The following is a 25,158-nucleotide window of genomic DNA, read 5'->3' as shown; positions in this document are numbered from 1 at the left end:
TTATTCCTCAAACCCCTCTTCTAGGCTTAAGCAACCACAAATCTGTTTTTCTCTCTCTCTCTCTTTTTGTTTTTGTATTTTATTTGTCCCTGAACTTTTGTTTGCCTCCCCGGCTACTCTCCCACCCCTGTGGTCAATTCTGGGGACCAGAGAGCTAGGCAGGGATTCTTGCTACAGAACTGTCTGCAGCTGGGCGAACGGTCTCCCTCCGAGGGGGACAGAATAGACTGAGATTCCTGAGGCCTTGGGAACCTTCCAGCAGTCAACTACCATGTCCATTTTGTGTCTGTCATCACATATGGCCTGCTCATATGTTTGATGGAGACAGGTGCACGTCTCTGAGCTGTTGTGGGGTCCCCGCCTCTGACGGGGCAGCCTGGCCACAGCTCTAGGACAGCTGGGATGTGTTGGAACCCGGCTTGGGAGGCCAAACTCCCTGCTCCATGGCAGTTTGCCCGAATAGGACTCTGAGCTTCAGGCTTTTTGTGGGTGAAAAGTGGTAATACACGTTACCTTTCACAGCTGTTGTCAAAAGTAAACAAGATAATGGAAGGGAAAATACTTGGTGTTCAATAAATGTTATGGCAAAAGGTGTTTTTAGTTTGTTTTTCTGAGAGTATGGGAATGAATTCTGATTCTCAGGTTTCCACGTAAAGATGGAGGATTGAGCATCTACTTCTGCTTCCTCTCAAAACCCACTAAATAATGATAGTTTAAACAACTATTTTTTAAAAGCACAAATTCACAAGAACTGGGAGAATGGGAAAGGAGCAGCAGCAACAAAATTATAGAAGCTGGAAACAGATGGTGAATGTTAAATGACTCAGCAGATCCAAGAAATCAGAAGTCTGAGCGAGCAGAAGGAAAAGCTGAGAGCCACCCAGTTTGTGCTGTGATGTCCCAAAGGCTCAGGAATTGGGGGCACTGGGTACTCGGGACGTCAGGGTGGAAAGCGAAAAGGAGGACGGCGGAAAGTCTGCTTGAGAAGTCAGCTCCCCTCCCTTGCACCACACAGCCAGGATGGCCATGCCCACACCCTGGCAAAAGGCTAGCAGATGAGTCTCAACAGAATCTGTGGACTTAGGGGACGCGGGCACAGCTAAGGACTGGGCTCAGTACTAAAAATGGATGAAGTGAATTTAGGCGCACTGGGTACTGAGCCCTCCAGCCTGCCCTCCACTCCCAGCCCCAGAATACCAGCAGCCAGTCCTTTGTCAGCAAAGGGAAAAACTGTCCTCTGGGGAATCGGACCCACTCAGATGGGAAGACCAAAGAGACTGGCATTGGAGGTTCCTGGACAGATCCAGATGAGCCCCCGGGAGAAGCCTAGCGTCCCCAAGCCCCACTATGCACTTGCAGTTCTAATCATGGGGTTTACATTTCTTAAATATGATCAGACAATCAAAGATTCTTAGATGTATAAGAAACGTCTATAATGTGAAAGACAGTGGAAAACAAACCAAAAAGAAGGAGAAAAAAAACCCACTAAGTGGAAACCAAAACTCTGCAGAAAGAGGAAAACTGTGTCTCTAGCCTCAGAGACAGAAAGGAGGTCTTGTCTTCTTGTTCCATGGACACAATGACACAAAGCGTTTAGGGAACAAAAAAGTTCTTAGATATTAAAAAACATGGTAGTAGAAATGAAAAAAAAAATCAATAGACTATAGGAAGGAAAGTTGAAATATTCTAGAAAGTGGAACAAAAAGGAAGAGATACGGAAAATGGAAGAGAAAAGATACAAAGACCAGAATAGCAGTTCAGAAGGTCCAACATTCAACTAATGATGCTAGAAAGAGAGAACAGAGAACACAGAAGGAAGGCACTCTTCAGTGACACGTAATTTGAGTTCTACATTGAAAAGACCACTGCGTGCCCAGCACCGTGGAGATTCTGTGTCAATGGAAAAATGAATCAGCAACTGGAATGAATGGCTTCTTGCTCCTAGAGAGCACCCTGGAAGCTGAAAGATAACGCAGTATCCTCTGAAATGGCTTTTTTTTTTTTTTTTTAACTTTTTTTTACTGGGGAAGAGGAACAGGACTTTATTGGGGAACAGTGTGTACTTCCAGGACTTTTTCCAAGTCAAGTTGTTGTCCTTTCAACCTTTGTTGTGGAGGGTGCAGCTCAGTTCCAGGTACAGGTCCAGTTGTCGTTGTTAGTTGCAGGGGGTGCAGCCCACCATTCCTTGTGGGAGTCGAGTTGAACTGGCAACCTTGTGGTTGAGAGCCCGTGCTCCAACCAACTGAGCCATCTGGCACTGGCCCATGTGGGAATCGAACCGGCAGCCTTCGGTGTCTGGAGCACGGAGCTCCAACCACCTGAGCCACCGGCCGGCCCTGAAATGGCTATTTAAAAGTATTTATAACGTAGGATTCTTTACCCCACCAGACTTTCAAGGAAGTGTGACTGTGCAGTAAAATCTCTCAAAAAGTTCACCCCCTCCAATACACCCCTTTTCGGGAAGCCAAAATGGAAGTGTAACCCAAGAAGGAGGAAGCCAGGAGAGGCAAGAAACAGGATTCCCCAGGAGAGAGGCAAGAGGGACTCACCAGGATGCCCGGGGAGGGAGATTCTGGATGGTGGCTGTGTGCCCCTGCAGGGGGCCCAAGGTCCAGAAGCAGCAGGTCAGAGGGCTCCAGAAGGGAGCCCCTCAAGAAGATAAAACTCACAGGACATCTGGTGCAGCTGAACGTCCAGAGAGTGAGATGGCCAGCAGAGAGTTTGGGTGTGATTTAGTGATAGGTCCATAGAAAACTAAGCAACTGGGGGGAAATGAGCGCAGACTCTAAGAAAATCTTCTGCAGCAAAAGAGCAATAATCAGAGATTCCTCTGTGGCTGAGCTGTGAAGAATGTGCTGTAGACACGAGTGTAGTGCACTAACAAAACCATGAGTAACTACCCTGGGGGAGGGGACTACCTATATGGGGCAGAACGGGGAAAGAGAAGAATCCTCGTTTCTATAATAGGAAGTCGTAGATGATACCTAAAGCTGAAACATCAAGAAGTAGTAACACGAGCATGTTATTTAGAAACATGCAGTTATGTGATTAGGTCGAAGTGGTTTCCTCTGAATTGGAGGAAAGGGGAAGGGGTGAAACCTGCTGCTTTTTGTAACAAGCCTTGTGGAAACGATTTAAACTATGTGATTCGTAAGTTTGATTACAACAAAAACTGAAGAAAAAAAAGGTCTGGCAAAGGCACAGGGGTGTTAATTGTAGAGCTGTGAAATATCCAAAATCACTAGATGCCCAAGAGTAGCGATCATGAAGGCCATCATTCAGAAGGAAACGGACGCCCAAGTTTAGGATCATGGAGACACGTCCACAGTACGTTCAGTTAAAACACAAAAAAGGAAAATGAAAACATACTGATGTGCTACCCCCCAAAGGCTGAGTCTTTGTGGTTTTCTAGATGTAGTGAGGAAGTGAAGACCCCTGGGGAAGAGGCCAGCAGAGCTAAGGTCCATTACAACGTGGAGTTCACCTTTGACACTGACGCCCGGGTGGCCATCACCATCTACTATCAGGCCACAGAGGAGTTCCAGAATGGTATTGCCAGGTAAGAACAAGAGACCAGGTGAGCCGCTTCCTGCCTGGGCGGGTTAGGGTCTGTGCCCTATGCATACACCTATAGAGGAAAACATTCTTTTTCTGCAACCAGACCAGACCTAGTTTCAGAATTTGGATCTTCTACAGCACTCCACCTTTTCACCCTTTCCCTTTAAATTGTGCCATCTTGGTGCAGTGGCAGATGGCAGCATAGCCCGTTAGATCGTTATGATGCTGTTACACATCTGTGAATCTACCTTTCTCTGGGTGTGTGGGTTGCACAGATAAGTGCAATAGCATTACCAAGCGAGAGCAAAGGAAATAGATAATAAAGGAGGTCTGGTGGCGTCTATTCTATTCTGTCCTGTTCCAGAGTCTGTTGATAATTGAAAACAGGCATGAGACGGAGGGAATGGTCAAATCCATCTGGCCGACATACTAACTCTGGCTTTCCTCCTATTTTGATCGATAGCTACATCCCCAAAGACAACAGCCTCCAGTCGGAGACGGTGCACTACAAGCGAGGGGTGTGCCAGCAGTTCTGCCTGCCCTCCCACACCGTGGACCCATCAGACTGGGCTGAAGAGGAGGTGAGCTGCCTCTGGTGGAGGCGACGACTGCTGGGAGAACTGCAGGGCGGGCTGTGCACATCGCCCCGGATGGGCCTGGGCCAGGTAGCACCATGGCCAGCGCCAAAGGGGCTGCCCAGGCAGTGAAGGTCCTGATCACGTGCAGCCTTGTAACTTGTTCATACCCTTGAAAGGATACACCTAACCTCATCATTTTTCTATTCCAAAATAGCCTGCCAGCCTAGGATATTTCGAGAAGTCCATGTTCAAAGATAAGAACCTGCAGGTTACAGGGCTGTACATCTCTGAGATTTTAAAAAGAAACTAGTGGCTTTCAACCAAATGGACTTGGGTGGTTACGACGCTGATGAAGGAGGAACAGAGCTGAGATTCTGGGCAACACCTTCCTTTCTGATGGATTCTATGCCATTTAAACATGTTAAGTCCCTTTTTGGTTCTTTTTCTTTCCCTTCAGCTTGGCTTCGATCTGGATCGAGAGGTTTACCCTTTAGTGGTCCATGCTGTGGTGGACGAAGGAGATGGTATGTTACCCTCTGTCTTCTTTTGCTGTACACGCTGCCCTTTGGTGGCACCAGGCCTGGCGGCAGCCGTGGTTCCACAACAACCCCTGGTCTGTGGGAGTCAGCCAATAGTCTCTACATCCCCCCACACTTGTTCCCGAGGCCCTCGGGCTGATGAGAACACCTCTGGGTTCTATAACGTGCCCCTCCCGGGACAGCGCAGACATCTCCCCAATTGCAAGGAATCGGGGAAGGTCAGTAGGATCAAGGTGTATTGTCTGGTTTTCTTCCCCATCCACGTGCCTTTCTCTCTTTCAGAGTATTTTGGCCACTGCCACGTACTGCTGGGCACTTTTGAAAAGGTAAGTGGGTAGCCTTATAGGGCCTCACTTTAGTATGTTTAATTTTGACTTTTATGCGAGGACACGTGTAGCCCTTGTTTGCTGGCTGCCTGAGCTCGTCAGAATGGGGCTGGCTTGGGAGGCTGTGGGGGAGGTGGGGGAACACCACACTGGGGGCAACCGTCGGGTCTAACGCTAGCTCTGCCACCAACTGGCTGCATGGCCTTCAACCCCTGAGGCCTAGTTTCCTCTTCCTCAAAGGGAGAGGTTAGAGCAGATGCTTGTAAGGCGTGCCAGGGTTAGGAGTCTGTGACCCCACACTATGGTATCCAAGAGCACACGGAATTGGAAGAAGTAACCAAAGAACAGTGGTGCTTGACTACCCTCCTTCCTTGTCATAACTGTCACATTTTCATTCTAGCACACAGATGGGACTTTCTGTGTCAAGCCTCTCAAACAGAAACAAGTAGTGAGTATCTGAGGGCCAGAGACTGTTGGTGTCGCCATTCCTTCCTTTTGCTTTCTCTTTTCTTCCTTCCTCTCTCTCTCTCTCTCTCTCTCTCTCTCTCTCTCTCTCTCTCTCTCTCTCTCCCCCCCTCCCTCCCTCCCCTAAGCACTCTTCTTTCCCTCCCACCGCCTTTTTCTAATCAAAGAAGAAAAGAGAAAAAGGACATTCTTTTGTGTGTTAGAAACTACTTGGGTGGCCTGAAAGGAATACTGATTTTTAGTGTCTTTATTGTTCCAGAATTGCTGGTATTGAGGCAGCCGTTCTCTGAGCAAAAGACTTGAGAGATGAAAGGATAAGATTTGTCTCCTGACATTAGGTTTAGGGAGAACTCTTTTTATCTAAAATGCCAGGCCTGAAACATTTCAGGCTAAAGGATGAAGTGTTGGTGTCCATTTCGGGCCAATGAGAGCCCTTGGCTTTACTTATCAAACCATCGCATTGAATTCTAAAATTCAAAGATCGCTGACCCCCTGCCCCCTTCCAGTATGATCAGCAAGTTAGGCATTTGTCTGCCAGAAGTCCTAACCCCACTCTGTGCCCGCACTTTCTACTCTTGCAGAAGTAGGAGAGTCATGGTGGGTGGGGAGGGGAGCGTGGTGCCAGTAGCTTGGCAGCTGCCCCACCCCACGCCTGCCTGCAGATGGGTCATAGATGTCTGAAATCCTACATCATTCTTTTGGGTTAAGTGCTCTCCCCTCTGAATGAGGGCAATAGTAGTCAATGATACCTTAGTCTAAATTTGTTGATAGTGTCCTTTCTAATATAATCACTAAGTTAAAACAGGTTTTAAGAGAGGCAGAGGAGGAAACAGATCCTGGGCCCAACGTACTGCCTGGAAAGGCCAGGCCTCGGTGGGCTGCCTCCTGGGGAGGCCTCGTTCTCCAGGCTGCTTCAGTGGGATGGATGGCTGGGGTAGCTCAAGGAAAATGGCTTATCTATTTTCCTGTTGCGAGATTGACAGACTTTGTCCAACAGGAGAGTGGGATACGAATCCGTGACAGGCTAGTATCCCCTTAGAGGAGGGAGGGGATCAGTAGGACAGAGACCAGGCAGAGGAGAGGACTGGGCTCGCGTAAGAAGCACGGGGAGGGCCAGCTTTGGCACTGGCTGGCCCGGGCTAGTGGGAGTGGAACTGGACATTGAAGTTGGGGTTTTAAGAAACAGGGTCAGCAGGGGTGATTTTGCTGTGCGTTGGAGGTGGGGTGCTCTGTGGCAGGGAGGGGCGGGGGCTCAGCTGGCCTCTCCTTCAAGGTCTTCTCCGTTTTTCCCTCCCCTTTTCCTTCACTCCTTCTCTTTATTCTTCCTCTTTTCCATCCCTTTATTTTTATAATGTCTAAACCTAGCTTTTATTTCATAGCTAATGCTCATATTTTGATGCATAATCCTCCATCTTTTTCTAATCTACACCTTTCTTAACCGTCCATAATAGTAAGAGGCAGGACAAGTATTATTATTGTATTGGTGAACTTTTATGTATTGGGTATAATTGGGTATAATGGCGGGTGAATTAAACATTTGATTTTCTTTCCCCTCAAAGAGAAAACAGAAGGAAATAAGAGCATCCTTTACTTGTCTAGGCCTTTGATTTTTTTCACTGTGAACCAGTAGTCCTTGGTTACCAAGGGAGGGGGAGAGTTCTCACTCTCATCTGTCGGTAAAATCAGCCTGCCCTTGAACTTGTCCATTTGCTCTTCAGGTAGATGGGGTCAGCTACCTCCTTCAGGAGATCTATGGAATTGAAAACAAGTACAACACACAAGATTCCAAGGCAAGTTCTAGCCCAAATTCTGAGTGTACTCTTCCCGGGAGGCAGAGTGCGAAATTCTCTGATGAAGCCAGGATCTAGCAATGCCACGTGCGAAACCCTGGCACCAAACTCGCTCAGTTTGGTCCGAGAAGGGTGTTTTCCTGGTCCTTACTTTAGATGATTATACTTACATCACTTTGGACATGAAAAACAAGCAGGCCACATTGGATTGGTCCTTGTGCAGAGCTCCGTTCCTGGCAGGGTTCTTCATGCCCTCTCCCTTCCCTGTGTGGTCTCCGAGGCCCCTCAGCTCAGACTGTCGGGGTGGGGGTGGGGAGCAAGGGGCAGAGCTGAGCCTCCTAGGATGAACGTGAGACAACACACAGTTCCGAGAATAAGTGAAACCGAGTATGCGAACGCACTTGGTAAACTATAAAGTCCAATGTACATGGGAGATTTTGTTCTTGTTACTTGTCTCAGCGCTTCCGGCAAACTGCCTCGTAAAGAAAGTCTGGGCCATACTTTGTGTCTTGGTGTCCTTGGCTAAACTTCTGTGTCCCCCGCCAGGTGGCTGAGGACGAAGTCAGTGACAACAGTGCTGAGTGTGTGGTGTGTCTGTCGGACGTCCGGGACACCTTGATTCTGCCCTGTCGCCACCTCTGCCTGTGTAACACCTGTGCGGACACCCTGCGCTACCAGGCCAACAACTGCCCCATCTGCCGACTGCGTAAGCCCCCGAGCCGGGGGACGAGTGGCGGGTGGGCTCTGCTGGGTCCAAACACTGGTGGGCACTGGGAGCAATGACAGGGGTTCTGTCTGACTCCTGCACCGGGGGTGCCATCGCCTGTTTTCTTCTTCGCAGCCTTCCGGGCGCTGCTTCAGATCCGAGCCATGAGGAAAAAATTGGGCCCCTTGTCCCCAACCAGCTTTAACCCCATCATCTCATCCCAGACATCTGACTCGGAGGAGCATTCCGTAAGTTGGGCTCAGAGCCACAAGCCTGGGAAGCAAACACGATAGTCTCCCTGCTGACTTGTCCCGCCTCTCCTTCTCTACATGCCTTTGCAGCGTCATTAAACTTTGGCCGTGGAAGTAATTAGGAAGCTGGCCGAGACCATGTTGTGTTAAAACCCACCAATATTACAACGGAAGACTGGACGCTGACCATTAAATCCCCTTTTCCTCCTGGGGAACCCCGCGTCCCGTTGTTGTTCACCATGCCTAGAGCCCTTTGCTTGCAGTTTCCCCTCAGGGGGGTCCAACTCAGAACGCCCCCAAGCAGAAACAAGGGGGCGATTGTTTTGGATTTGAATGTAATTTACGGTCTTGATCTGAATCCTCAAAGAAGGGAACTTTTTCTTTATCCAACCTCATGGCTTCATCGGAGCAGAGTAGATGAGGTAACTTGCCTCCATTTCAGAGTGGCAGTGAGAGTGTGAGAGCCGCCAGGCCTTGTGGTGATAGCCCAGCAAATAGTGACTTTCTGTAGAGAACACGCTAGTGGAAGAGGTTTACTATTCAGTCAGTGGTATTGAGCGGATGAGTCAACTCTGCGGAGGACCAGTTTAGCACTTTACTCCTCACCAGATAACAAATTCCAAATGGCGTAAGTAGTTAACTGTATTTAAAATAAAGCAAACCAAATAAAACATTAAAAACCTAGAATAAAATAAAATAAAAACATTAAAAACCTAAAATAAATTAAAGCTGACCCTTCGGTTGACGCTGGATGGGAGAAGGCTCCCTAGGCTTAAAGCAGTGGAACACTACAAAAAGGAATGTGCGGATTTTACCAGGTAAAAAATTTTAAACTTCAGAAGTGTAAAAGATGACCAAAATTAAAAGGCAAAAAGCAAATCATGTAAAGGAAAAAAAAATGTCTTCACAACATTTACATCAAGAGGCAAGGCTAACATTTTTGCACAGCTCATGAATAAAACAGTAGACAGATGTGCAAGGGATACAAAACAAATTCTCTGAAGAGGAAACATAGCTGGTTAACCATGATTGTTTTACAAGTCAGTCACATTAAAATTTAATGATAACACTATGCAAATTAAGATGCGATACCATTTTTCACCTTCCAAATTTAAAAACTTTTTAAAAGATACCCCTGCTGGCAGAATGAAATCGGCTTTTGGTACTGCTTTTAGGAGTGTAACTAGAAAGCTTGTTGAAGAAACAGAAGAGCTGTGTTTCTCAAGAGCCTTAAAAACACATCTACCTGATAGTCTAAAGCTAAGAATTGAATACCAAGAAAATAATCTGAAGAGAAGAGATTTATGCACAAGGGTATTTCTCAAAAACTTGTTCGCAGTCGGAAATGTCGGACACAACTGTGCCAGTGGGACAGTTAGAAAACGTACAGTATCCATGGAAAGGGGACAGATGTGAAGGAAAATATTGATGGTCAGTGAAATAAGCAGGTAGAATTGTTAGTCACAGATAGATTATAAGTGTGTAAACAGTACAGAGAAAAACATTGGGAGAAAATACACCAGACTGCTAATAAAAGTTACTACTTTGGGTGGTTGATCACTGACTTTCCCCCCTTTTTTCTACTTTTATGTATTTCTCAAATTTCCTAATTTTCTATTACAATCAGAAAAATAAACACTGGGAGGTTCACCTATAAGCAGAATCTAGGAATATGTGGTGATATGTGGTTCTTTGACGTTTTATCTTCCTTTGGCCTCTAATACAGAAGCTGTTTTTGACAGAACCCCTCCCCCCCGCCAGACCACATGTAAAAGGAAACATTTTTCCAGTGCAGAGTAACAAACATGATCAAGCCTTAAAACGAAGAGCTTTTCATTACTTTTTCAACCTGTCTCTGATTCCCCTAGTCCTCCGAGAACATTCCGCCAGGCTATGAAGTGGTGTCTCTTCTGGAGGCCCTCAACGGGCCCCTCACCCCGTCCCCAGCCGTCCCTCCACTCCGCGTGCTTGGAGATGGCCACCTCTCAGGAATGCTGCCTGCATACGGCAGCGACGGCCATCTGCCCCCTGTCAGGACACTCTCCCCGCTGGACCGCCTGTCTGACTGCAGCAGCCAAGGACTCAAGCTCAAAAGGAGTCTGTCCAAGTGAGTAGCCAGCACTTGGCTGTGGTGGGGCGGGATGGGGGGTGCTTTCAATCATCCCTCACCCCCTTGGGGCTGGCTCCCATCCTGAGTCCCCTGGGCAACATAGACCCTCTGGGCCGTCCTCAGAGCTTCTTGTTTCACTGAAGACCTGGGGCTAACACTTGGGGGGCAGGTTATCCCATTCCTTAGGGTACCCAGGAGGATCCAGGCAGGCAAATCTATTATGCAGTCTGTTTGGGGTGAGGGGCCATGGGTATAGGGCAGACAACGGCCCCTGGGGACCACTGCTGAGTCTGAAGCCTGAAGGAACCTCATGATATGTATCTCTTAGGCATTTAAATCCAACCAGGTTCCAGTCATGACAAGTTTTCTGTGACGGAGTAAAGGAGGGTATTTTATAGATGAAACTATCAAGACCCTAAATAGGTCAGTGGTTTTTCCCAAATTCAGACACAAGTTATTGAAGGAGCGAAAGAGAAACATTTTCTGACACCCAGAAAAGGTCTCAGTCCCTTCCCGGTGTTCTTTCCCACCTTCCTACTCCTTAAGATTGGGGGTTCCCTTCACTTCCCCTCATGGTCCTCGTCCTCCTGTGAAGTCTGGTCAGTCACTTCCGTTCTCTAAATGGGTGTCGGCTCAGCTGCCTCTCCCGGACGTTCCAGGTCCCTCTCCCAGAACTCATCTGTGCTGCACGAAGACGATGATGAGCGCTCTTGCAGCGAATCTGAGACGCACCTCTCTCCGAGGCCATCAGCTCAGCAGCTTGCACAGGTAACCTGCACTGCCCCCCCTTTCTTAAACGGTAGACTGCAAGTGCTTGTCTCCTACCTTCCTGCCTGTTTGGTCCATCTGCTGTCATTCATTCATCAAACCGCTTTGGAACACTCTCTGAGACAGCAGCAACACTTGCGTTGGATTCATTCGTTCAGCAGTGTATGGGGCCTGTGCTGTTTACCGGGCACTGTTCATGTGCTGAGGATGGCAACAGTGAGGGCACTGCAAAGGTCCCTGCCCTCAGGGCGCTGATATTCTTGAGAGTGGGGTGGCGGCGGACACAAAAGCCAGTAGGTGAAAATGTGTGTCAGACGGCGCTGTGGATGAGTGTGACAGGAGAGGGAGAAAGGAGTGTCCAGGCCAGAGGTGGGGCCTTGCTGTCTTAAAAAGCGGTCTGTGAACAGAGAACGAAGGCGGGTGGGAGCGAGCTATGCAGACGTCTGAGAAAAGAGGTTCTAGGCATAGGAACAGCGGGTGGAGCAGCCCCGAAGGGGAGCGTGCCAGGAGGCCAGTGAGGTGAAGACGATGGGGTTTCCTCCCGGCGCACCCTGCACAGACTTTATTAACGAGGGTCATTCTCGCAGTCTTGGCAAGGCAGTGAGCCAGGTACCATGAGCATACAAAGATGGCAGAATGGTTCCTGTGCTTACGAGCTCGTGATCTAGCGGGCACAGGACATGTACTGTACCAGGCACACAGTTGTCGCTCAGTTAAGTGTTTGTTGAATGAATGAATGAATGTAAGGAGAACACAAGTGCACCCAAAACAGGGGCAATACGGTGCTGTGGCAGAGGCGTGGAAGATTACGTCGCGTGGAAGAAACCAGAACGGGTGTGATGGAGGGGTAGCATTTGAGCTGAACCTTGCAATTCTTTAGACATGAAGAGAAATGTGAGAGAAGCATTCCAGGTGGCAGCACATGCCAAGTCACAGAGCAGGAAGTGCGGCCTCTGAGTAGGCCAGTGGTTCCGTGAGAGCATTGCTTTCCCAAGGCCCACCTGCCGGAGGTGTGTAGCTGGATTAGGCAGGAGACCAGCCAGCCAGGGCTACTCCAGTACCCAGGCGGGGGGGAAAGCCAGAAGTAAGATGAAAGGACGCCTGGGGAAAAGAGACCCCAAGGACTTCGCCTCTGCCCGTCCAGGTGACTGATAGGTAGGGTGTGAGGAGCGGGTTGGGAGGGAAGGTGGCATTTGTCTTAGAACCAACCCGACACCCCAGTGGAGAGGCCCAGCAGGCAGTGAGACCTCTGCTGCTTTTGTGTACTTCTCCTTCAGAAGGAAGGCTGTTTATAACCCCAGGGAAACCTGGGGTGTTCCCATGTCACAGCTGCTGGGTGACCTGTGTCACCTGAGCTGCAGTCTTTGTATGGCCCCAGCAGATGCTGTGCCTCGGGCAGGGTGTGTTGACTGAAGTCTGCAGCTCCCCTGGGAGACAGCCATTCCAGGCCAGGGCTGGAGAGAGGTGATGACAGACGAGAGATGGCCTGCCTCTGCCTGTCACACATGTCGCCTCAGTCCCTCCCAGGGTCCCCTTTCCTCCTCCTCTTTGCCCACGTCCCCGCCCTGTCACCCTTCCTCCAGTGTGTTTGACCAGTGCGTCCTCCGTGTCCCCCAGGAATGTGGCGGAACTCCAGACAGCGAGAATCTTACCCTGTCCTCATCGGGCCCTATTGACCAGTCATCTTGCACAGGGACGCCTCTCTCCTCCACCATTTCCTCCCCAGAAGGTACATGAGGGAGCAGGGAGCGATCGCTTGCATGTTCTCCCCCTCAGACTAGTCCACAGCGCCCCTAATGTTTCCTCGGGAACAGACCTGGAGCTGCAAATTCATACCTAAGGTGTGTGGCCACGCAGGCCCCAACTTGAGCGGGAAGGGGGCCCTGCTGTCCTATGAGGAGATGGCGCTCTGGCCGCCAAGCTGGGGGAGAAGCAGGTGTCTCCCTGCCAGTCCTGCCCGCGCAAGGTCCCTCTTGAACATTCTGACAGGGAGAAGCAAATCCCTGGTCCCGAGGTTGAGTTCTGAGCTCTAAAATGTGGAACACCTTAACTCTAAAACCTTTTCAGGTGAGGGCAAGGTGAGGCCACAGTGGTCCTCGCTGCGAGGTACAGGGAGCGAGCTCTGCTCCTGGGCAGGCAGCTCCCGAAACCCGGCCTCTCTTCATCTCCTTCCCTCGTCTCCTGTCTTCGAAGACCCTGCCAGCAGCAGCCTGGCCCCGTCGGTCATGTCCATGCTGTCCTCCCAGAGCCAGCACTCCCAGCTCAGCACGGACACGGCTTCCTCCATGTCCGGCTCCTACATCGCCCCCGGCACTGAAGACGAGGGAGAGGCTCTCCCTTCCCCACAGGCGGCCAGCAGGGCCCCCTCAGAGGAAGGAGAGGTAAGGGAGAGGCACGGGACGTGCTGGCCCCTCTGTGCTCCGCATGTGTGTCCCACGTCGCTCCCTGCAGGGGCTGCCAGCAACATCTGCAGAGCCCCCACCGTGCTTGGAAAGAGAGCCAGGGGAATGGGGGCTGGGGTGTGACTGAAGGCTCCTTCAGCCCTGATCCCGTTGGGCACCACGTCCGCCCAGAGGACCTGGTTGGGGTTTGCTGCCAGGCGCACTGGGTGGGAGAACCGGCGTGTCTGTGCGGCGAATCGTGGTGCTCTCTTCCAGGTGATGTCAGCGGCGTCTGCAGACAGCAACTTTGTCGGCCTTGCGGACGAGCAGGATGCAGAGGTAACAGCAACAGGGTCGCCCTGTGGCCTCCCAGAGGGACTGTTGGTGCTGGCGGGGGAAGCAGCTAGGATGGCGCTGTTCTGGCAGAAGCCTTCCAAGGAGGCCGGTCAGGGGTGCCAGATGGAGGGACGAGCAGCCGCTCACCCCAGTTGGTGGCCTGTCATTAGCAGAGGGCTCTGCTCCCCGTGTAACAGGCAAGGCGTGGGTTCTAGAGGGAACACTTTCCCGCCAGACCCTAGACCTTGAGAAAGTGTTTGTGCTTCATTCACTTAGGATGTACAAAGGATGACTGTGCCACAGGCACTGCCTGGCACTGGGGGGCATAAAGACCCAAGTGACCTGGTTTCTGCCTGCCCCCCACCCTCTATACCCATCCAGGAGCCCTGGCCAGGGGGGCGGGGAGTGGGGAGGACAGGATTATAATTCAGTGTGAGAAGTGCCCTGACCGAGGCGCGGGGCAGGGACGGCCAGGAAATGCCCAGCTCACAGTGATGGTGCTAGAACTTTGTCTTGGGCCAGATGCTCTCGAAGGAGTTATCTGGATTAGGTTGGAGATCCTAAAGGATTTCTGCAAGTTTTATGAGCTCACTGTTTGCTTTTTCAGTGGACCACTGTTATTTCTACCTTAGAAAACAGTTTGAGCTAGAGTCTGACCACGGCTATTCCTGACGTTCCTGGCATGACCGGCCCCGCCTCACCCCTCCACCTCTGCCTTTGCGGGGCCTCCTAGGCACCTCACACTCAGATGGGAAATGTGTGCCATCCGCGTAGGGCCTGGAGTTAAACGCTGTCAGGATGATGAGTTCTGCCTTCAGCCCATGAAGACACAGTTGACCTTTGACCAGCACAGTTCACACCCACGCTTTTCAAGGGTCAACTGTATCTTCAATCCACGGTTGGGATTTCATGCGTGCAGAGGGCCCACTCAGGTCATATGTGGATTTTCGATCGCGTGGGCGGTCGGTGCCCTAACCTCCGGTCGTGGACTCATTTTACTGCCTGCTCACTCAGAGTGCCTTCCTTCTGTCGTAGGGAAACGGTGTCCTAGAGGAAGAGGATGGATCACCCACACAAGAAGATGGTAAAAGACCTGGGCTTTGCTCCTCTTCTAGTTCTTTCTGGGCCTGGGTTGTTCTTTCTAAGGTACAGAAGGGGTCACGGATGTGAGTGGGGACACGATTCAGGGGTGCGCCACTGGGGAGAGATTGTCTTCCTGATGGCACAGGAACGCAGGCCGGCGCCGAGGAGCGCGGTCGCCTTCCCCGCTCTTTCTTGGCTCAGCCACGGCGATGAGGCGGAGGATGCACAGAGAATTTGTGTAGCTCTGCGCTGACATCGAGTAGGTTCTGAAGCTTCTTGTGCAACTGCCAGCGCCTCCCTTCCTGCTGCAGTCATTCAGCTGAGCCCCCCAGAGCTGCTCCAGCAGCCCCCGAAGTTTAGCAGCAGCAGCAAAACGGTTTCCTCCACTGGGGAGAAAGGACTCTCAGGCAGCTGGTTTGGTTTTGGTTTAGTGAAGACAATGGCTCCCGTTACAGTGACAGGGATCTTAGGAGCCAGCAGCTCAGTGTAGACGAGCAAGCGTTCTGTAGCTATTGCAGCGATCTTGTTACCAGAATTGGGGCCCCAGTCGTATGTTTCGTTGGAAGAACGTTGTTTCTAGTTGGGCTCGCAGGACTGATCTGCAGGGCGAGGGAGAAGGAAGAAGGGAGTGGAGCTGGGAAGGTCCCCGCTGTGTTCCAGAAACTGGCATCTCTCCCGTCTGCTGCTCAGAGGTGCCTCCCGCAGAAGGGCACCTTCAAAGTTGACCCGGACCCCAGCCTGGACGCAGATGTCATCCTAGTTGCTTCTGCTTTGGCGCTGGCCGTTGCTTGGGGAGTTCGGGGTGTGCATGTGGACTCGACCCCTCTCAGCTGGCCAAGCAGCCCCGGGGGAGGGGTGGCTGCCAAGGCTGTGCCTCCCTCACACTTGCCCGCCAGCCCGAGAGGAGGGTGATGTCTTCAGTGCTCAAAGCTCCCTCTGTGACTGTCCCTCCCCCAGTAGAGTATTTGCTTCTGACAAATGCAGGGCCACAGGTGGTTTCCGCCGGATGCTCTGCAGCCTGCACGGTGGGTTTATGTTTTATCTTTTCCCTTTCACCGAGGGAAGAAAAACAAAGGGAGTTTGAAAAAAATCACTTCTAAAACTCCCCCTTCCCGTCTACCATGTCTGTAGGCTTCTGGGTCGGTCCCTTAAGACATATTCAAAATAACGGGTCTCATAAGAAAAGCGATCAGAGTTTTCAGAATGCCATGATTCTGATTTAACACCCGACACTGTGGACCCTGAGGCCTTCAATTGTCCTGTGTGTTTGTCATTTGCAGAGCCTCACGGCCATAACATGCCCCACAGCCCCAACAGACGCAGGCAGGAACCGGTAGCCTCACCAACGGCTCCCCAGCTTCCCCCTCCCGCAGAGCCCCGCTCTGGGTCACGTTCCGTGACCTGCCTCCTTCCAGCCGCCCCCCCCAGGGGTCTGGCACGCTGCGGAACAATGGCTGGAAAGGGGCCACTTAGGAAACCGAGCAGGCTAGCTCAACAACACGGACATGCCCACACAATTTGATTCCTTTATTGTCCACTCTTTACCCACCTAATTATTGTCTTTTTTTTAACATATGATTTGATTTTTTTTTTTTGTCTCCATCCTTAAGATTTTTATTTTAAGGACAGCAAAGCAGAGAAAAAATACAGCCAGCCCCTGTCTAACTGCATTAACTCCGTTACAGGCCAGAGGACATGCGCATTTCTAGGTATGGAGTGTGACAATAACAATGACTTTGACATCGCCAGCGTGAAAGCACTGGACAATAAGCTGTGCTCTGAGGTCTGCTTACCCGGTGAGTGGCAGTCTGCTGAACATGAACTTGGTGGGAGACGCTCCCCTGCTCACACCCCTGCTCTCACCCTGGGACACCCATCTCCTGCCCTGCAGCTCCAGCAAGAGGCCCTGGGCTGTGCTACAAAACCTGTTGCTGAAAGGAAGTGAGGAGGCCTCAGGACAGTCCTTGAGTTTGGTGCTCTGAGGGAGAACACGAGGAGAATTCGTCCTCTCCTTCCCGCCTGGTCTGACCAGCCCCCCTCCATCGCCATCTTGCAGACCCCATGGCAGGTGGCCAAGAACTTTGAGGCAGACCCCACCTTTCTAGGGTGGTCTTGGAAAGAGCCCAAGCCCTTAAAAAGGGCATCCGCAGCTCCTCAGAACAATGTGTTTAGCTCCCGTGTTTCCCCGAAAATAAGACCTAGCCAGACCATCAGCTCTAATGCGTCTTTTGGAGCAAAAATTAATGAAAGACCTGGTCTTATATAAGACCCGGTATTACATTACATTATATTATAATATATATTATATATATTATTTGTATTATATATACTATATTATATTATATTACATTATACTCGGTCTTATATTAAAATAAGATCAGGTCTTATATTAATTTTTGCTCCAAAAGACGCATTAGAGCTGATGGTCAGGCTAGGTCTTATTTTCAGGGAAACACGGTAAGATCAGGGAGGAATTTGAGTGCCAACGTTTTACAGACTAGCGAATGGCTCTGTGAGCCCATGAGCTTTGGGTTCTCAGTTGCATTGTACTTATTAGACCTGGATCCCAAAGGAGAGGTCAGGGGTTGCCAGTGACCAGGCTTCCTGGAGCCCTAACTTGAGATTTAATCAGAGCTGTCAACTAGCCGGGCCGTGTTCCTTCTCAGGAAGCGAAACAATCTAGGCTGGTTTCTCACAGCGGAGCCACATTAGTCACACGCTGTGCTCCGGCCTCCTTCTGCCCCATGTACTCACTCAGGGCTCCACAGGCCACTTCTGTAAAGCCAAGCCTTGCCCACGCCGGCTAGGTCAAAGCCACTGCTCCCGGTTTGACAGCAGAGATTGTCCTTCACACTGTTGTCTGTAATCTAACATCCCCGCAAATGAAGGCTTATTTCAGCTTCAGAACAGCCACATCATATGGGTCCAGTGCTTTACTCGCTCAGCGAAGTGGCCAGAGGCGTTGGGGCGACACAGCGTCCTGTGGTTGCCACTCTCCATCAGCCTGTGAAAGACACGGGTCCTCACACGCTTGGGCCCTGCGCAGGCTGTGGCAGGGGAGCGAGCCGTACATCTTGGGAGATGCTTTCTCCAGCCTTTCAAAGGGCTCTTGGGGCATTTTCTATCAGCGGTGACCTAGTCAGGGCTGGCCTGGAGCTGCTGGAGCCCAGGGTACTCTTCACCCCCCGCCTCCCCACTCTGTACCTCGCTTCTGTCTGTCCATTTGTTTTCCACGTCTTTTTGCCAAGTGTAAAATCTGTCTGTCTGGTTTGTTTATTTTTAAATTCATTTACGTTCCCTAGACTTCGTATGAAAGTTCATGTTCACTCTGTGCCAACACTGTCCTCCCTGGCTATGCCACGCCCCACACCAAGCTTGCTGGGCCTGCGCCCATCCCAGAGGCTCTTGCGTAGGTTTCCATTCCCAACTGGCAAGGGCCTGTGTTCAATATTCCAACATTTTCCGAGAAAAAATATCTGTGAGGATATAGTCACTCCTGTTCCAGAAAAATGGACATGCTTCTGTGCAAGGGTTACGGGCAAGGTTGGTCTTGGCATCCTTGGTCACTAATTGGGGAAGATGACATCTCTGCCTTCACTCGGCCCTGTGTCCGTGGCAGCCACATCAGCCGTCCGCTCGCTGGGCTTCAGGGGAGAATCTAGGCTCCTGCCTCCCTCGGGCGGCTTCTCCACCCACCCCCATTTTTTTGGCAGAGGGAGCTGCTGGGAATGGTTTTAGCCGACCAGGCTGGTGGCACTTTAAGCTTATTCCTTCTGCTGCGTCCTCTTCCTGATCCCTCTGGCCAGCCTGCTTTTTGGTACTTATTCCACTGATGGGATTGCAGGGAGAGGGAAGCGAGACCTAGAAGGAAGGAAGGAAGGGCCTGTGGGGCTCCTTGTGGCGATCTCAGGAGTTAGCTGATCTGAGATTAATGTGAGTTCACAGTGGAAGTCAGACATGAAACCAGATGCCGGTGACGGCTGTTGGGAGCGGGACTCGGGTGTAAGCACTTGAGTGAACTGTCCCATGGTACCTCACCAGAGGCCTCAAGGGCTCTGACATACGGAACAGGGTAACCACATCTGCTCTCATGGTAAAACGCTTCTCTGCTTCTGCTGTTGGCTTTATACTGGTAGCAAAGTGCTGGGGAACTCCCTGGAAGCATCTGCTGGGTGAGTGACAGGCGTATCCATTTTGGTAGGTCCCATGGAATGAATGGGCCTCTTCTCCCTCAGCCATCAGGTGAAACTTCCCATCCTACAACTGAGATACCTGCCGCTGGCTCGGCCCTCGGGTTCCTATGATACCGGGACAGCTTCCCACTCCCTGCACGGAGGGCCAAGGAGAAGTGGGGTTGGGGAGCACCCCCCGTTCTCCCTGTCCGCACACCACCCTCCCCATGCTCACATGTGCTCTGTCAGGAGATCCAGCCAGTGGTGAGGACCACTCAGGTCCCCATCTTCACCACACTCATCAGTGACACCGAGAGTTGTCCTAAGAGGCTTCTGGGCCTTCTTGGGCCCCACAACCAAGGGGGTGGGAGGAGGTTCTGAAAAGTTCTCAAAGGGAAGAAATCTAAGGTGACAGGTGTAGGTGGTGAGCAGATTAGAATTTCAGGGCCATGCTAAGTAGAGGTGGTTCCAAGGAATTTAATGGAATATCACACAAGTGGCAGGATAGTGGTCAGGGGACCAGTGATAATTCTGTGAAAAAGCTCTGGGGAGTGTATGTGATGGCAAAAAGCAAAGACGATTTGGGTGTGTTAGTGGAAATGCAAATATATTTTTAAATGACTGCATTGCACAGGAGTGGGCGTATCCAATGAAATCTAAAAATACTTAAGGAGACCTGAAATTCAATTCACTCCTCTCAAGAGGAGTAACTGACCCAAGACTAAGGTGCTACTAGGAAAGTTTACGCTTCATAGACACTAAGGAAAAAGCCGAATTAACTTTTTCTTTCCCCTGGAGAGAAACTCTACAAGGCAATTGAACCATTATAGCCTTGAATTTACTTAGTGGTTTGGCAGAGGCAGGAAAGAGGTGTGCGCAATTGCCCTAAATGTGCTCCCCAAATCTGCCTCTAGAGGTCTCTTAAGCTCCTATTTCTGATTCCCCAAAGTGGGGATTGAGTGGAAAGTACCTTTGTCCATCTCCCGTAAAGGATTTTAAACCTCCAAGCTCCATTTTCTGGCTGAAGGGCTGGAAAAAATGGTAGCACTCGCTCGGGAAGTCCTCCTGAGTTTTCTGGGTTTTCTTCGTCCAGCCACGCTAGCCCTCTGGTGGAGGGGAGCAGAGAGCAGGGTTTTTCTGAGGGCCGTCAGGGTCCTCTGTAGGGGAAAGGATACCACCGAGAGCATATCAAGAGGCCAGGGAGAACCGACTTCAGATCTGAGTCTTGAGGCTGTTCCAGAAGAAACTGGTGGTTGGCCCTGGCTGAGTATTCTAGAATGGTGGTGTTGGCATCGTGGACTCACGTGAAACTCAGCAGGCAGCCTGTCAGTCGCGGTCTCCTGGCGAGCTGCTGGTGGCGACAGTGACGGTGTTTTTATTTTGTGCATGCATGTGTGTCTTCTCTCCTGTTTACCATTTGCTTTTGGTCTTTCCTACCAAACAGCCGCAGTTCCGGAGTCCTGCCCCATAAACATTGAGGAATAGGTATGAGATCTACCAAATTATGTAAATGAACAAACAACTCATTTTATTTGGGGGTTCCTAACTTAAAGGGCAACCTTGCCTTCTCTTCACCCTGTCCCACTTAGAGTGCCACCCTCAGAGGCACAGAGCACTGCAGACCCACATCCCAGGCTCCAGTACCCCACCCAGGGACTAAAGGTCCCCCAATTCCCACTAGGTGTGAGTGATACCTGAGAATGTCCTGTTTTACTTCTCTTCCCCTGGTGTCCATCTCCTGCACCATTAGAGCCTTAGGATGGATTCGCACAGCAGGACCTTTCTGGGAAATAAGCAGTTTATACCCGCTTAATCCTAGTGTTTCTGCCATTCGAGGGTTTCGTGTCTTGGGCTGGCCGAACCTGAGGCCGACCCCACACATCTGTGACTGTCCTCCCTCAAATATGAACGCGGGGAGCCTCAGGCCCACCCTCAGAGCTGGCCTGCGGGGAGCTGACAGGCTCGCGGAGTTCAAGGAGCTCAGGGATTCCACCCTTTCCACGCAGTGAGAAGTGGGTGGCAGTGCAGACTGGGGGAGCCTTCGGAGTGGAGTGGAGTGGCGTATGCTGGGCATCCTCTGGGCCTCATCGGGCTGGGGGCTGAGGGCAGGGTGTGGGGGTGCAGCCTGGGCGGTCCGCGGGCCAGAGGAGGGAAGGCCTTCCCTAACCTGGGCAGTTGGGTCTTCATCCCGAGCGTGTGGGCAGCTGCGGCCCTGCCTTTCCTCCCACAGCAGCTTCTGGCTGCACTGGATGGAGCCAGGCTGTGGGCTGGGGGAACCATTAAGACGAGGTGGAGGGAAGAGATGAGGGTGGCTAAGCAAAGCCTGGGGGCACTGGTTGTTGAGCACAGCCTGCCAGCCGGTACCCTGCTCAGCACTGTCCCGTGCTACCTGTTGTCACTGCAGCCCTGTGAAGTAAGGAAAGTGACCTGTCTGGGCTGACAGTCGTTCTCAGGAACTGGGAGTGGAGCCCAGGTGATCTGATGACATTGAGACGTAACTGGGGCGTGCACAACGGGGCAGGGATGGACTGGGTACAGAGCACGAAGGAGAGAGAAGAAAGGGCTTTGCACCACAGCAGCTGGTGCTCCACGTGCAAGAAGCCAGGTTGGGGGGGATGATGTGTTTAGTAGGTGATACCTGTGGGACCCTAAGGCTCTGGAGCTAATGTCTCCTGGGGTTGATGGCACCAGCTGAGAGCAAACCTCAGAGGCTGCTAGGCTGCTGCTCGGGTCAGAAAGAGATGAAGAGCAACAGGTGTGGGGGAAGGGGTGCTGGAGCCCTCATCGCCCTGTCCTCCCCCAGTGCCACTGGGTCCCTGGCACCCTGCTGGGCAGCCAGTCACTTCCGGCCCCCCAACCCCCAGCGAACAAAGAATGCTAACACTCTGGGCCCAAATGAACACACTCTTCTGCATCCCCTCCACTTCTTCCTGCTCTGAGGAAGATCTCAGCTAGACCCACTTTCTTTTTCCTTGTCCACCATAACACATGGCCCAAGTTCAAAACAAATGAAATACAAAAGTGGATCCTAGGGCACATTCACAAAACAAGGAACCTCCTGCGTGTCCCTCTGTCAGTGGGCCACATTGGTCATGCCTACCTAGCCCGGTGGGGCAGGAGTGGCCCCCTGCACCTGGTGGCACCCACTTCTGCCCATGCTCTCACACCATGTGGCCGGCATGTGCACACAAGTTTCAGGTAACACGCATCCTGCTACGTCTGTGCCGAGCTCCTGGGCTGCCCTGCTGGAGACACCATCTGGACCTGGCCAACGGTCTGGCTCCTATAACCTTCCTTTCTCTCCTCCAGGTGCCTGGCAAGCAGATGACAACGTAGTCAGCCGTCACAACACACAGCACCGGCGCTTATCATCCAGCAGCCTGGAGGACGCAGAGAACAGGCCCTGCGTGTGGGGTCCTTTGGCAGTCTGAGAGCCCCGCCCCCACCGCAGGGCTGCCTGCCTGTCCCCGTGGGCCATCCTGGCCTCACTGGATCGCTGGCCTCCTGGGCATGCTCAGCAAGACACATGGAGACTTGGATACGTGGGAAAGCTGGACACTGAGGTCAGCCTGCTCCTCCCAGCCTCATCTCCTGCCATAACCGTGATCCCTCCCCTCAGAAGGGACCGGAAGCCTCCTTTCTGCTTGTGGGCACAAGCCATCGATGAACTGCGCCTCATGAGACCCTTTGCAGAGATGCTGTGGAATTTTCCCACCATATTGCTTGATCTTCGTTCAGGTGACGCCCAGGTCCACAGGCTGATAGTTCATCTTTCTCCTCCTTAGGGGTTAGAACAAGACGACTTGGAGTTTTCGCTGCTTCATCACAGACGCCCACCTGGCATTTTCTGGTTTCTGGGACATCTTAACCAATTTGAAACCTCCAATTTGGGGTGGGGTTGGGGGATGACTCCTGTGAGAAGGGAAAGCCATATTGCACTGTAAATAGAGATTCCCTCAGAAAGCTCCTTTCTGGAGGACAAGGGACATGGTGGCAAACAAAAGGTTGGTTGAAAAGACAGTTCTTCCTTCTGGCAGCCGAGCTAGTCTCCTGTGCCTTGTGTGTCTGTGTGCTTAGGAAGGAGGCCTTGAACATGAGAATCCCCCCATTAAACAGTTACCCTCAGGCGGGTTTCTTAGGGTCAGGTGCATTCGTGAAGGACTGGGACCCCATCCTAAGGTGACATTTCAAAAACCACACTTTCTGACCACCTCTGTGCGCCAGGCACTGTGTTAGGAGTTGTCATATGTTATCACATTTCATCACGACAGCCCTGTCAAGTGGCATTCGTATCCCTATTTCCCCGTCTCCACCCCTTTTTGTTAATAGTTGAAGAAATGGGCTGAGGGAAGGTTGGGCCAGTGATCCTCCCATTGGGGCCCAGGAGCCCCAACAGAAATGGTGGAAAGTGCTGAGCCGGCCAGCAGGGGGCTGGGAGCCAGGGCCTTCCCCTCTGGGAGCTCCCCGCCCCCACGTTCTCCTCCCCTGCCTTCCAGTTCTCCTGGGCTTGAGAGGGGAGGGGGCGGTACTGCCTTCCACAGGCTCATTAGAGAGTTAGAGCTGTTGTTGACGCCTCGTGCCCACCCCAGCCCCGTGAGGTGGGCTGCAACAGCGAGGGGAGACCGTAAGCGGCAGAGTTACTCCGCTCTCAACAGTTGTGTTATGGTTTCCACACTGCTCTTGCTTTGTGCTTTAGTGGACAGCACAGCATTGGGAAGCAAAGCTAGATACAACAATATGTGAGGCTGAGATGTGGCTCTGTCCTTCCTGATGGCCTGTCTTAGTATTTGGAATTGTCACCCTAGAAGAGCTTCTCAGAGCCATTTCCAGGGCCTCAGAGAGCCCAGTGCCAGGGGATCCACTGCACGTTCTGTGTGGCTTCTGTGCACTGCCATGTATGCGGTGACCCTCCCGGGTTGTGGCTCACATCCTGCCCTGGTATGGGGCGGAGGAGGGGAGGTGACTTGTTCTGACAGATGTAATATGAGCCGCGCTGGACTCTAAGCTTCTGTCTTGAGTTCCCATACCCACCCTGTCTGAAATCCTGCAGTGGACCCTGCTGGTTCAGGCCCCACTTCATGGCCTTTCTTTCTCCCACCTTTCCTATTTAAGATCTGAGCAATAACCCCACTCCCCAATTCCTTGAAGCTGGAGCTCCCCTTAGCCTAGGGTGGTGGCACACAGACCCACCTCCTCTCCCAGCAGGTAGTATCCACAGTGTGGTGTTACCTGAGATGAAGGAGATGCAGGTAAACAGTAGCCACAGTGGCCAGGAACCCTAAGAGGAAGTCATTATCTTCACCTGTTCTGGGGGGTCTTTGTCCTCTCCCAGAAAGAGACTCAGAAAGCTTCGTCCAGGCCTTGCCATATCTGCATTAGAAGGGCCCTTCACTCCTAGTTTCTCAGACACTTCCTGTCTTCCCTCCCACTCATCTTGTTCTCATTTAAATCTTTGGCAAGCAGAAATATCCCACCCAAAGGGGCTGGTCCTCAGTCAGCCTGATCAGGGAACAGGGCAGCTGCCAACCCTACTGGCCCATCCATCATCTGGAGACGGTCGTGTTATAAGTTGACCCAGAGAGAATGGGTTGGGGCCTGGCTTCTCACACGAGGACATAGACTAACTGGAGGCCTGTGACTCCTTCCTGCCACACTCAGGCCACACTCAGGTGTGAGCTCTTCCATGGCGTCCGGGTGGTGTGGTGATCCAGGCCTCCTCAGAGCTTTTCTTCCTTCCCCTACCCAGTTCCATCCCACCAGAGCTCATGCCCATGCTGGGACGCCTCCTGGGCACAGACCTACACACTTTAAGCCGTCTCACCTGGGAAGAGTTAGTGTCCTGTCCACCTGATCTTGGCACGCTTGTTGGTCACTTTACTTTAGGATCTGCACACCTGGTGTGTGCAAGTGTGTGTGTGTACTGTTGTGCCATCTGTGTACCCCTCTCACTCCCTGGAGTTACACTCGTGGGCACATTACAGTGGGGACATCAAGGATGCAATATTTATGGATTGCTGCATGATTCCTAAAAATGAATAAACCTGTTTACACAGGAAGGAGAGCTGTTAACTGCACAGTTGGCCTATTTGTGAAAA

At 51.6% G+C, this 25,158-nt stretch overlaps 1 protein-coding gene across 5 annotated transcripts in view; it reads left to right on the top strand.

Annotated features, from left to right (window-relative positions):
• Positions 1-25,137, top strand: part of RNF157 (ring finger protein 157) — a 66,240-nt gene extending 41,103 nt beyond the window's left edge. For 2 of the 5 annotated variants that reach the window (XM_019745566.3, XM_019745568.3), the window contains 16 exons: positions 3,413-3,559; positions 4,022-4,139; positions 4,594-4,660; positions 4,958-5,001; positions 5,402-5,449; positions 7,185-7,256; positions 7,803-7,962; positions 8,098-8,210; positions 10,082-10,320; positions 10,983-11,091; positions 12,709-12,820; positions 13,285-13,472; positions 13,749-13,811; positions 14,844-14,892; positions 16,577-16,687; positions 22,373-25,137. In XM_019745566.3, coding sequence (XP_019601125.2) covers positions 3,413-3,559; positions 4,022-4,139; positions 4,594-4,660; positions 4,958-5,001; positions 5,402-5,449; positions 7,185-7,256; positions 7,803-7,962; positions 8,098-8,210; positions 10,082-10,320; positions 10,983-11,091; positions 12,709-12,820; positions 13,285-13,472; positions 13,749-13,811; positions 14,844-14,892; positions 16,577-16,687; positions 22,373-22,494 — 1,762 coding nt within the window. In that variant the 3' untranslated portion in view covers positions 22,495-25,137. Of the gene's footprint in view, positions 1-3,412; positions 3,560-4,021; positions 4,140-4,593; positions 4,661-4,957; positions 5,002-5,401; positions 5,450-7,184; positions 7,257-7,802; positions 7,963-8,097; positions 8,211-10,081; positions 10,321-10,982; positions 11,092-12,708; positions 12,821-13,284; positions 13,473-13,748; positions 13,812-14,843; positions 14,893-16,576; positions 16,688-20,507; positions 20,549-22,372 lie in introns of all 5 variants that reach the window. The other 3 variants (XM_019745567.3, XM_019745569.3, XM_074320777.2) reach the window with 3 other exon arrangements.
• Positions 25,138-25,158: the final 21 nt, after the last annotated feature.

Source organism: Rhinolophus sinicus, chromosome 12 (genome assembly GCF_057876585.1).
Source record: "Rhinolophus sinicus isolate RSI-liver-muscle chromosome 12, RSI-T2T, whole genome shotgun sequence".
Lineage (NCBI taxonomy): Eukaryota > Metazoa > Chordata > Mammalia > Chiroptera > Rhinolophidae > Rhinolophus > Rhinolophus sinicus.
This window is presented reverse-complemented; position numbering and strand designations above follow the sequence as displayed.